This window comes from Spea bombifrons, chromosome 2 (assembly GCF_027358695.1).
Source record: "Spea bombifrons isolate aSpeBom1 chromosome 2, aSpeBom1.2.pri, whole genome shotgun sequence".
In the NCBI taxonomy this organism is placed as follows: Eukaryota; Metazoa; Chordata; class Amphibia; order Anura; family Pelobatidae; genus Spea; species Spea bombifrons.
In genome coordinates this window covers 97,431,742-97,444,129 of record NC_071088.1, presented here as the reverse complement: position 1 = coordinate 97,444,129, position 12,388 = coordinate 97,431,742, and the positions used below count along the sequence as shown (strand labels likewise).

The 12,388-nt window shown below is 40.9% G+C and overlaps 1 protein-coding gene across 1 annotated transcript in view; it reads left to right on the top strand.

Annotated features, from left to right (window-relative positions):
• The window catches only part of ITGBL1 (integrin subunit beta like 1), an 88,251-nt gene that overhangs the window by 66,271 nt on the left and 9,592 nt on the right, over window positions 1-12,388 (top strand). Inside the window, exons 8-9 of the mRNA XM_053455317.1 lie at window positions 8,035-8,151; window positions 9,271-9,417. Coding sequence (XP_053311292.1) covers window positions 8,035-8,151; window positions 9,271-9,417 — 264 coding nt within the window. The remainder of the gene's footprint in view (window positions 1-8,034; window positions 8,152-9,270; window positions 9,418-12,388) is intronic.

Here is a 12,388-nt window from a genome sequence, read left to right as displayed (position 1 = left end):
TTACTGCCATGTAGAAAGGTTGGGATGTCCTGGAGCAAGTTTTCTTTTTGGTCTGGACTAAAGGCCTAGTGCCCTAAACCAATTTGTTTAGTAACGGGGAGCAGTAGAATAGAGATTTGTCCTGAGAGAGAAAAATATCTCCCTGCTACACCTCTAAACTCCCAGGCAAGCCGATCACAAAGATCAAACAGCAGTTGAAACACCTATTCACACTCAGAATCTTCCGTTCTAACATATGTTACACATATATTGTCATTAAAAAAAACTGTGTGAAAACCAAGAAAACATTAAGAAGGTATTTTAATTTAAGTGTATGGATGTTAAGAAAGATGTTACATCTCTTTTTGTGCTTAAAATGTTTTTTTTTTTTTTTTTTTTTGTCTGGTTAGCTTAGCCAGAGGTCTAAACCTGAGGATGATGTTGAAAATGAGGGCAGTTATGATTCACTCATGCAGAAAGAGAATTCCCCTTTGGAAAGAAAAGATGCAGTTGAGTTGACAGTCTGATCTGCTCTTTATCTGTGGCATAGAAAAGCAATGTCATGTTTCAATCCTTTGGGACCAGAACTGCCACAAATATGCAGTTCCAGTTTGTCAAAACATGGAAATATTTCCCTTCCCATAGATCCTTCCTCATTTAAAATTCTTGTTGCAATAACAAGAAAATTTTTTCCAGAGCATTATAGTAGATTTGTATAGTCACTGGCACTCCAGTTATTATTGCAAGCCATATATACAGTATATGTGTACATACCGTATGTACTACATTTCTTTGTCTTTGTTTTTAGCTTTTTACTGGTCTGATAAGCAATTTGGAGCAGGTACAATGTAACTTTTTCTTTCTTACTAGTACTTTAATATTTATGATGGATCCTAGAAACTCCATCGCTGACCCAACATGGCAGAAGTTGAGGCTTCATCTACAGTTGTTACTACAAATCACAAAATACATAGAATTTGTAGCCGGTCTTTGGTCCATCTTGTCTACCTTTTAAGGTACGGCCTCAAATCTTGCATGGACCTTAGTCATGTCTTTTGTTAAGGATGGCTATACGGCTATTCCATATATTTTTCATTTTCCTCGCTGTACACAAACTCATTATATATTTATATATTATTTAACAAGTAAATCTAACATCCTCTGTATATTTAGTGGAGAAATGATAAGATCAATTTTCCTTATATTTATTCTCTAACAACTCAGACTTGCTTAAAAAGACACACTTGCTTGAAAAGACACACTGACACATGGAACGGGAACATGGGAACCATTCAAAAGATCTTTGACTGACAGATATTCCGTTGTGGTCCATTAGAACTGTTCCCGAAGGGAAAAAAATCACAGCTTGCTGTTCAAAGAAACCAGACTTATAGTTAAACCTTTTTTGCTCTAAGCAGTGTTGTATCAATCTGTGAAAGCAAACTACACCTAGTCTGTATCACCTAGAAGCAACTATACCTTTAAGTCATTAGGTGACACTTATATAATCATAAAAATATAAGTCATCTATCTGCCTCCAAGACTTTGGGATCCCCCTGGGCAGTAATAGTTGAGATGTTCCCTAGTTGTGTTAGAGAAATCATGTGCCAGTGAATGATGCGACAGGGTAATGTTAAGGTTAAGATCTGACGTATGCCTTGTCCTTAAAATTGGACAGGAAAGGCTGAGGTTTTTTTTGCAGGTATAAGATGGCTACCTTAGCAGGTACCTCCAGTTCTGCCCTGTGGTGTTGAGAGCTGTTCATACCACTTTACAAATATATTTCTTGTATTTAACATCTCTGAGAAATAGGAAGCAGCAGGAACTTTTTGTAAGGAGTTAGATGGGAGTAGTTGATGGCAGCATGGCCTGCCACCACTAATATAGGCAAGGTTTACCCTCTGTTTTTGGTTGAACATTTGGGCTATTTTAACCAGAAATGTATTTTATTAACCTTAGGTTTAATAGGTATACAGAAAACTGACAGTTGTGACACTCCTGAAATACCTTACAATTAACATTAAGAACCACGACTGAATCATGTTCATCATCATAAGTGCATCAATTTATCATTGATTTAATAGTATGCTTTGGTGAACATTTGTTTTTTTTCCACTTAGTATTCTTATATCCTGTAATACTGAGCTATTTTAACATCATTTATTCAATACAGGAAATTGGAAACTTAAAATCAAACATATAACGTAATGATGCATTGTATATCCAAATTAATTTCATGGTCAAACATCATATAATGTAAAACATACTGGAAAAACCATGTGCTGAAATCCGAGTACAGATTTAACAATGTCACAGGAAACAAAATAGCATCTCACTATTTTTTCTCTGATCTTTGGAAAGCAATTGATCTTTTTTGTCCTACATCTATTGCTCGATCTCCTCAGGGGTTAGTAAAGTTTAATGTCAAATATATTTAGACCTAGTTTGTTAAAATATGGTTCAAGTCATTATCATTGTATATATATATATATATATATATATATATATATATATATATATATATATATACCGTATTTGCTCGATTATAAGACGACCCCGATTATAAGACGACCCCCCAAAATCAAAATATTAATTTAGGAAAAAAACAAAAAGCCTGAATATAAGACTACCCTATAGGGAAAAAGTTTTACCAGTAAATATTAATTAACACTAGGGGGCCTGGGCAACTCCTGCGAACACTTGTCCCACTTGCCCGCCCCTTTAAAGCTGTGGGTAACACTGCAACTAGTGGCACAGAGCTCTCCAATTACATCAACTTTACTACAAGCTGAAGCAGTCTGCAGACAGCACGGAGGACGAGTAAGGTAAGTGATGTGGGCAGGGACACAGGCAGGCTGCTTGGTGGCAAAGAAGGCACAAACAAGCAGTTTGAGGGAACTGACAAGCTTTTGGGGGGCAAAGCTGGCACTGTGGGTGACAGTTTTCGCAGTGGGGTGCTGTGGATTCTAGTTACACCGCTGTACATAGCTGGCACAACAAGTGTTTTACTTTAATATTATAAATCAAATATTATATTTCATATAATCCTGGAGAAGTATAACATTTGATCCATGGGTGCCTTTCCCATTGTTTTATTTTGGTTCTCTTCTTTATACTTCCTATACTTCCTAAACATTTTTGTTCTAAAATCTAGTTAGGTGTCATATAAGATTTTTAATTAATAATTTTCTGTTCATATACAGCAGCACGACATGGTATGAAACAACCCTTAAACGGTGTTGCTGTAATGCCTTGATGTCAGGCATTCAGCAACATTGAAAACTGCAGCAGAGGCCCATGTGGCTCCTCCCAGGGGCATCAACGTCCACCATAAGCTGTAAGGCGGCGAAAGCCTAATTTAAAAGTGCTTAGGAGGCGATCAACAACGTTGATCAATGAGGCAATTAAACCTGGCATGGAAAGAGTTTAAATACTAGCATTTCAAATAGCCATGGGAAGTATCGTTTAAAAAATGTATGGTTTTATGGGGTAAATGGAATTGGTCGGGTTTCAAGATGTCCCAAGTAGGGCATAGGCGCAGATTGACCAGATGTCAAAATGAAAATTGTGCATGTGTTAAAGATTGCATCATACATTAGTTATTTGGGCCTGAAATATTTTGATGGTCACATGTGAAAAAGAGTTGTGCATTATCGATGCATGTAACCAACAAACAAGTACATCTCTAATTATCTAGCTTGCTTCTGCTTGATTTATAAATATATTTCCAGCCATGTGGGTTGTTTAATTATAATTGCCCTCAAATAATTGCACATAACTGCATACAGTAAATCATAATGACCTCATTCTATCAGAGTTGGTTCACAGCTTTCAATACCCTCCAAGCTATTATCTAAGCAATAGATTATATGAGTCTCAGAATATGTTTCAAACTGTGGCATGGATACATATCAAGGATTTAAAAAATCAATGGGGTTTATTTTGGGGGGTGGTAGTTATATCTTATAAGTTCACAATATTGTATTAGAGCAAGGTTTCAATGCACACACAAGTCCTATTAACCTTTCTTGTTACATACACAAATAACGTAAGTTTAATTATTATATACATTTTGTAAAAATGGTTGATTTGATATATAAAAAAATAATTCTTATTATATGGGCATTGGTAAACAATTACTCAGTATGATACATAGTTGAAGCAGGAATAGTCTTTAATTGGCTCCTGGATTATATTTTATCAGTTAACATGATGGTACATGTAAATGGTTTGGCCTGTTGCTGTAAAGACCTTATTTGGTCCTTGGTCCTCTTTTACATTCCTTTAATACTCCATAAATATAGTATTTCTGTTTCTGTCAATGCATATCCTCTTGACCTGCACTGTTTACACTGTGTTAACCTTCAGCAAAGGCTGTAGATCGTCTCCCCATGGATAAAATACAGCATATTAACACTGATCCATATTGCTATTCATCATGCTAGAAATCAAGGCTTGTGGTGTACTCATGAATAATTAAACATAAAATGTGTCAATATATGCATGCCATTTTTTTTTACACATTATTTCACATGGATTGTTTCACTTCACTGGTGATAAACAAAACTAAGATTAAAACCTCGCAGAGAAACGTGATATTTTTTAAATTGTTTTACAGATCGTATATGTTAAAAATAAAATACACAGACTGTTTAGGAAGTAAAAAAAAAATTAGTTTTGATATATAAGACTGTTATAGTAACAGAGGAGCTCCGAGTGATACTATGCCCTGTGACTTTCACATACTGCCACATTAGCTTTTCAATATACTCAGTAAACTTATTTATGGTGTTCATACATGAAAAAAAACAGAATACTTGAAATATCCCTCAGTTTGAATGGCAGCCCAGGCATATCAACATAAGAGGAGGTTATTTTTCAGAAAGAATTACTGTATTTGCTTGATTATAAGACGACCCCCCAAAATCTGAATATTAACTTAGGAAAAAAAGAAAAAGCCTGAATATAAGACGACCCCAAAGGAAAAAAGTTTTACCAGTAAATGTTAATTCATGTAAACTATTTTTTTTTATAAAAGCTATGATTGAGAAAAATATTTTTTTTCTTTTTATTTCTTGTATTTTCCAACCTGTCCCCCAGTTACGCACATCTGCCCCCAGGCTTGCCACTCCAATATGGCACTGTGGCCCATGATATGCCTTTTAACCCTCTATATGACACTGTGCCCCATGGTATGCCTTTTGACCCCCTATGTGCCACTCTGCCTCCAGAAATGCCTTATACCCCTATATCCCATTCTGGCATTTAGGGGGTTAAAATGCATATTATGGGGCAGAGTGGCATATAGGGAGGTATAAGGCATTTCAGGAGGCAGTGTGGCATTAAGGGAGTTAAAAGGCATTGGATAGAGCACTCTGCCTCCAGAAATGCCTTATACCCCTATATGCCACTCTGGCATTTAGGGGGTTAAAAGGCATATTATGGGGCAGAGTGCCATTATAGGGAGGTATAAGGCATTTCAGGAGGCAGAGTGCTCTATTAAATGCCCCCTAACACCACTCCAGAAATGCCCTATGCCCCCATTTAACACACACACACACACCCTATACCCCCATTTAACTAACACACACACACTCTCTCTCTCTCTCTCTCTCACCCCTCTCAGCCCTCTCTTACCGGTGCTTCCAGCCGGGGCAGCGGGTTGACGTCGCCTTCCACTGCAGCCGGAAGGAGGGGGAGTTGGCAGCGGGGGTTTGTATGCGTCCGTCGCGTATGCTGTCAGAGATCTGCGGGGAGCTCTGATCTCTGACAGTCGGGGAAGGTCTATGTGACGGACGTAGACAACCCCCGCTGCTAGCCACACCTCCTTCCGGCTGCACCGGACGTTGTCTACGCGGATCGCGTAGACGTCAACCCGCTGCCCCGGCAACACAGCAGGAAGCACCGGTAAGTGTGTGTATGATGGGGGGTGGTGAGACAGGAGGATCCAGGTCCCCTGCAGCGGTGCGGGGGATCTGGATCTTAGTCTCCTAATCAGACCTCTATTTGAGGTCTGATTAGAAGACGACCCCGATTAGAAGACGAGGGGTATTTTTCAGAGCATTTGCTCTGAAAAAAACCTCGTCTTATAATCGAGCAAATACGGTATCTGAAAAACAACCTCGTACTATAATCGAGGTGGTCTTTTATTCAGACCTCAGATCCGCAGCACTTTCGAACAGCCAACTAAGCTTGTCACTCACTCAAGCTTTCTCACAATTATTCATCCTCTCTCACACTCGTATCCACTGTCTCTCACTCTATCTCTCAATGTCTCCTTCCTTCTCCACCGACCACTTCCATGTCCCTTTTCTACAGTTCTGCTTCTTATCTTGCCTCTTCTTGTTCGTCTGTCTCCTGTCTTCTTTCTTTGTCCATTTTGCAGGTACTTCTGCAAAAGGGCAGCGCCCCCATTCACACCCTCCCCCCGATTGGAGAAACGGGGGAGAGGCTGTCCACGTCGTGTGTGCTATAACTGTTCTTTTGTGGAAGTACTCCAAGAGGCCAGCCATAATTGTAATGTTAAACTTTAGAGTTTACATGTTGAAGACTGACAAGACGTGGCTATTTCCACTCTGAAGCTAGTCAAGCCAGAAGATATACAGCAAGGCATCATACCACAAAAAAAAACAATCCTTCACATAAGCAGAAGCATGATTCATTAACTTACTTGACTTCCTGATTACCAGAAATGGCCACTTTTTAAACCCATTACAATTTATTAAATTCTATCAGCAGAAAAGGGTGAAATATAAAGAAGAGAGTTTGTCATTTTCAAATTTGTCATTGCTTTTTTAATATAATTTATTGGACTAGACAACAACAATGAATTGTAAAAGGCACTTACCAATTTAGTTAGTACTCTGGAGAGATAATCTGACAGCATATTTTTATGTTTGCCTTCAAGACAACCTTACCACATACCAAAGTCAAAAGAGCACTGGATTTGTATGAGACAGAATGAGGCCATTCTGCATTCTTATGAATTACATTGGGGGCCAGTTAAAACGGAGGGAGAGGTTCTTATTAAATGAAACTGGAAACACTAGTGTAACATGAGCCCCCAATCCTGGTAACACCAATCCTCTCCCCATCAGTGTTTCATTCATCCAGTTGCCAGAATACTTTGCTCTTTTTAATCAGTTTTAAAGTGCTGCAGGGTGCAGGCAACCCATGAAGCTTAATGGGCTACCCAATGTACATGTGTGCTGGCACACAGGTTATCTAAAGTCATGTGACCCTGTGCATTAGTGTAAGTGCATGTGGCCTCTGTTTCAGACAGCCGTGAAGCAGCACTTTAAGAGAGGAGCTTGAGGGGGATGAGTTTGGGGCCCTCATCGTAAGTCTTGCAGGGGGAATCTGGCATTTTTTGTTATACCACTGACTGGGAATTTAGGGTTGGAGATAAGAAATAATATTGTTAATTTTGCCATCCCGTTCCTCTCCATAATTTGATAAATGAGCACAGGATGCGAAGGCGTGTGAGAGAGAAAGTAATATAATGAGCCCTGGTGGCCTATTGTAATGCAGCAGTAGTGCATATATTAAACACAGTATTTCAGAAACAATGAAGAATAAGGCTGTTAAGCAATACCATAATCCATCTAAATAGATGTGTCTTTTAATGTTGTTGCTTCTTCATGTGTTGCTTGACATCACCTAATAGTCTTGTAACTCATGACTGCTGTGATATTTACCGGAAAGAGACTTCTTAACAAGCTACAAATGGCAAAGCACCTGCAAATCTATAAAATCAGATGCCCTGAACACATACCAATTTAATGGAACTGGAAGGCATTAATGTACGATGTAACTGTATAATCAGATGGCTTGAAAGACCTGCTAGAATGCATACTAGAATTATTCGATATATTACATTGTGGGCAGGCAGCTTGGGAGTTTTGGAAAATATACTGCCAAGAGTTAATCTTCCATGAGCAACTACAGATAATACATCTGCCTATTTTTATTTTTTCTGATGAGAATACATTGTGAATGTTTCTTCCCCTTGCATGATAAGAAATAAAACTTGAACACTGTGTTTTTTTGTTGCAGGGAAATGCGAATGCGGTGTCTGCACATGTTTCCCTCCAGGAGACAACAGGGTATATGGAAAAAACTGTGAGTGTGATGATCGGCAGTGTGAAGATCTGGAGGGCACAGTCTGTGGAGGTGAGGGTTTTCCAGGCATCTGATATAAACAGTGTCTGCAAACATCAAACTTTGTTTCAAGCCTTTTTTAAAGTATCTTTTTGTTTTTTTATATGACTTCACAATATGAAATATTACTGTACATAAATTCAACATGATTAACTAACCTCTGATGGATGGTATGCTGATTAGTACTAAAACAATATACCTCTTCTGTACTTGGCACAATCTGTATTCAAACAATTAGGCTAGGGTGGTCATTTTTTTTATTTAAAAGGGAGCAAATCTGTTTGTAATTAGACAATAAACACACTAAGGTCTGCGTTTGCCGACACAGAACTCAATAGTATCTCTAGCTTGAGCTGCACGCCTTTCTCAGATGGAGTGCCAGGGTATGAGGCCATGTTCCCGTACAGTATGCAGAAAGCATGTAACGCAAAGAAGAAGAGTCTGTGTCTTCAGCAGGGGACACTGCCTTAGGCCATGCCTATGATATCATAAGTACATCACTGACCTAAACACTTTCAAAATCTAGAATTAGTTTTGTTATGTGTGTTTTATAATGTTCCATATATATATTTGGATAGAAAACGAGCAGAAATAGGATTCACTGTACCCACAGTATACAAACAAAATATGATAACATGCACCTACTCTCAGTGGTCATAGTGGTCATGCCATGTGAAACAACATTTATGCAAGCCACTCTATGTAATCAATTTCAGCCAGATAAATATAGAAAAAATACTTTAGCCATTTGAGTTCAAGAGATGCATACAACACATAACAAAGCAAGAGATAAAGAATCACACACTACTCCAACACTCAGAGGGTAAGATGTGCTTGTGAAGCTTCATATGCAAATAAAAAAAACATGTGGGACAGGGGGATTTTTAGGGATCTGATGCTTGTTTAAAGAATGTAAGAGAAACTACCCAAATATAATTTGTTCAATAGTTACAAATTTTCTATTCTGTAGTCCTGTAGTTATGTTTTATGCTCATGCCAAGGAATCTGAGTAAAAGATATAACTGTAACAATTGCTTGGATGTTTATGATGTGTACCTAATATTTTAGCAGGATGTGCTGTACTTAAAATAACACAATTTGATTCCTGGCCATCATCTAATTTGTTTTTAGGACACGGCACCTGCTCTTGTGGTCGATGCATTTGTGAGGATGGATGGTTTGGGAAACTTTGCCAACATGCAAGGAAATGTAATATGACAGAAGAGGAAAGCAAGAGCCTGTGTGAATCAGCTGATGGTGTATTATGTTCTGGAAAAGGTAATTTTCACACGGATCCTCCAGTTTCTGTAATGCCAAATCTTTTTTTCTTGTTACATAATATTTTAAAGGCAGCTGTTAATGTTGTATTTCCTGATCAAATTGTACCATTTTGTGTACCTACAGTAGGAGACTGGAAGCTGTAATTTGCACAGTGACCAGACATTTAGGAAATATTCTGATTTACATAAAAATTATATTATATTTACCATATAGGCACCACACAATTCTGCTATGGAGTACAATGAGTTGGTTTACTTTTTAAGAGTAATGGGATTAATGCTATTGTATACTTAGAAGGGCTTAAAGCAGCCAGTCGCCGGCAGGAAAGTGCTCCTACAAGCCAAGGAGCTGGTAGGTACTGAATCTATCACTGCATTTGGATTCACTAAAAAGGAAAGATATATGACGACACTCAGATGATGCATATGGTGGCTGAAGTGTCCCTTTAAACCGTTGTAAACAACTTTTTTTTTTACTAGTAACATATTCTGTAATCTGCAAATTAATTAAGAATTAAGTGTTACCTGCATACATAATTCTTATACAGATGTGTCCATTTCAATGCTGCATGAGAAGGGGAGAAGAGTGGTGGTATAGGAAGGCATAATCTCAAAGGCCAATAAACACCAACTGCCCCCCTCTTGAAAGTTGTATTCAGATATGTTTGTGCACAGTGCTGTCATCAGATATTTTGGGGCCCTGTACAGGCTTAACGACTGGGCCCCTTATTGTCCCACCCATTGCTGCACCTATAACGCCCCCTTAAAACCCTTCCATAAGGACACCTTATGAGATAAGGGACAAGCATAGGGTTAGTGGTGCCTGAGTGAAGTATCTCTTCAGGGCTTCTATAACTAACATACATATATACTAATACAAACTCACTTTAAAACCCACTCACTCTACTACAGTACAATAACATACTTGCCTTCTCCCAGTCTGCCTCTCCCAGGCCACTAACCCTAGGCTCACATCTGCCGATCCAGCATCATAAGCTTGACACCAACACACACACATGCTAACACCAAATACTTATACACATATACTCATTGTTAACCCTATACACTAACATACACTTACACACTCTAACACCATACAATAACAGACACACATGTACACTAACACCATATGCTTAATCACAGACATGCTAACCCCATGCACACACACACTGACTTTAACACAACAGCGAATATACACTAATCAGCCATAACATTATGACCACTGACAAGTGAAGTGAATAACACTGATAATCTTGTTATCATGGTGTCACGCGCGCTGCCGCGGCTCCCTCTCCGGCTGCTACCGCCGGCTCGCCGGGCGTCGGCAACCCCACCTCCGTCCCGCACGCGGGTTGCCGACGGGTTACGCGCGCTGCCGCTGCACTCACCTTGGCCGCTGGGTCCCCCGACGTCGGTGGTTCCGCCTCCGGTGCTACCGCGGTGACTCGAGGGGCTTGTGGTCCTTCTTCGTCGGGCGCGCGCACCCGCTCACGCTCCAGGCACGTCGCCACGCGCACACGCCGGGAAACCGGCAGAAGTGCGCCATCTGGTGGTGGTTCCAGATATCGCACCTAATATCAATTTAGGGCGCGACACGCTCTACGGCGCGGCTGATGACGTGAGTGTTACCTTTCCTATTTTAACCCCATTCGTTTGCCTTGTCTTTGCCCGTTCTAAACGTTCTCTAGCGTAGGGTGTGCTATTGTTCTTCTTCTAGTTTGATCTCTGCTTTGTGTACCGAACCCTTGCCTGTTTAAACGACCACGATTCTTCTCTGCCTGCCTACGAACCCGGACCTGTTTACCGTTTTGCACCTGATCTACCTGCCCTGACCTCGGATTGTTTTTGACCTTGCTGCCTGCTGTTGCCCTCGACCTCGGACTGTGTTCTGGACTTTCTTTAGCTGTGCTTACCTGCATTGTTGGATCCCTCGTCTACCTGACCGTAACAGTAGAACGGGCCTACACATGGATCCCGCGGATATGGCACGGCTGCAAGCCCGACAGGATCTTCAAGACCAGCGTCTTGCCGCACAGTCTACACAGCTCCAAACGCTGGAACAAAAGGTCGACGCCATGACCGATCTTCTGCGTTCTCTGACCGCCCTCCCGTCGGTTCATAGGGAGGCCTCCCACGAGGGCATGGGGGCTGTTGCTAGGTTCCCGCTACCCGAGAAGTATTCCGGGGACCCGAAGGAATGTCGCGGTTTCCTCAACCAGTGTATGCTCCACTTCCGAAACCATCCCCAGGCGTTCCAAACATCATCCAAGAGGGTATCATTTATCATATCCCTACTTAAGGGTGATGCATTGCTATGGGCCTCGCCTCTGGTGGAGCAAGAATCCTATCTGCTTGAGGACTGTCCCGCTTTTATAGAAGCCATACGAACTGTTTTTGATGCTCCGGGTCGTAAGGAGACCGCTGAGTCCTCTCTGCTTGACCTCCAGCAAGGCCGTAAAACCTTGGCCCAATACACTGTGGAGTTTCGCACCCTAGCCCATGAGACCAACTGGGAAGAAGGCGCCCTCAAGGCCGCCTACAGAAAAGGGCTCAACGAAAAGATCAAAGACGCCCTAGTGTACCACGACACACCTATGGATCTCGAAGAGTACATCGCCCTCTGTCTCAGGGTGGACAAACGAATCCAGGAAAGGACATCAGAACACAACAGAGGAAAAAGACCGGGGTCCTACACTCCAGGCCCCACAAGATCTTCTTCGTCTCCTCTTCCGTCCGTTTCCGCTTCGGATGAGCCCATGGAAATAGGAACCGTCCGCAAACTCTCCGAGGCCGACAAAAGATACAGAAGAATACAAGGACTCTGTCTCTATTGCGGTCAAGCCGATCACCTGTTGCCTACCTGTCCTCTCAGACCGGTAAAAGAGAACGCTTAGGGATCACAGGAGGAAGCTCCCTAAGCGCATGCCGTTTCCCTATTCCTCCCAAAACACGCATGACAGTACCCATAA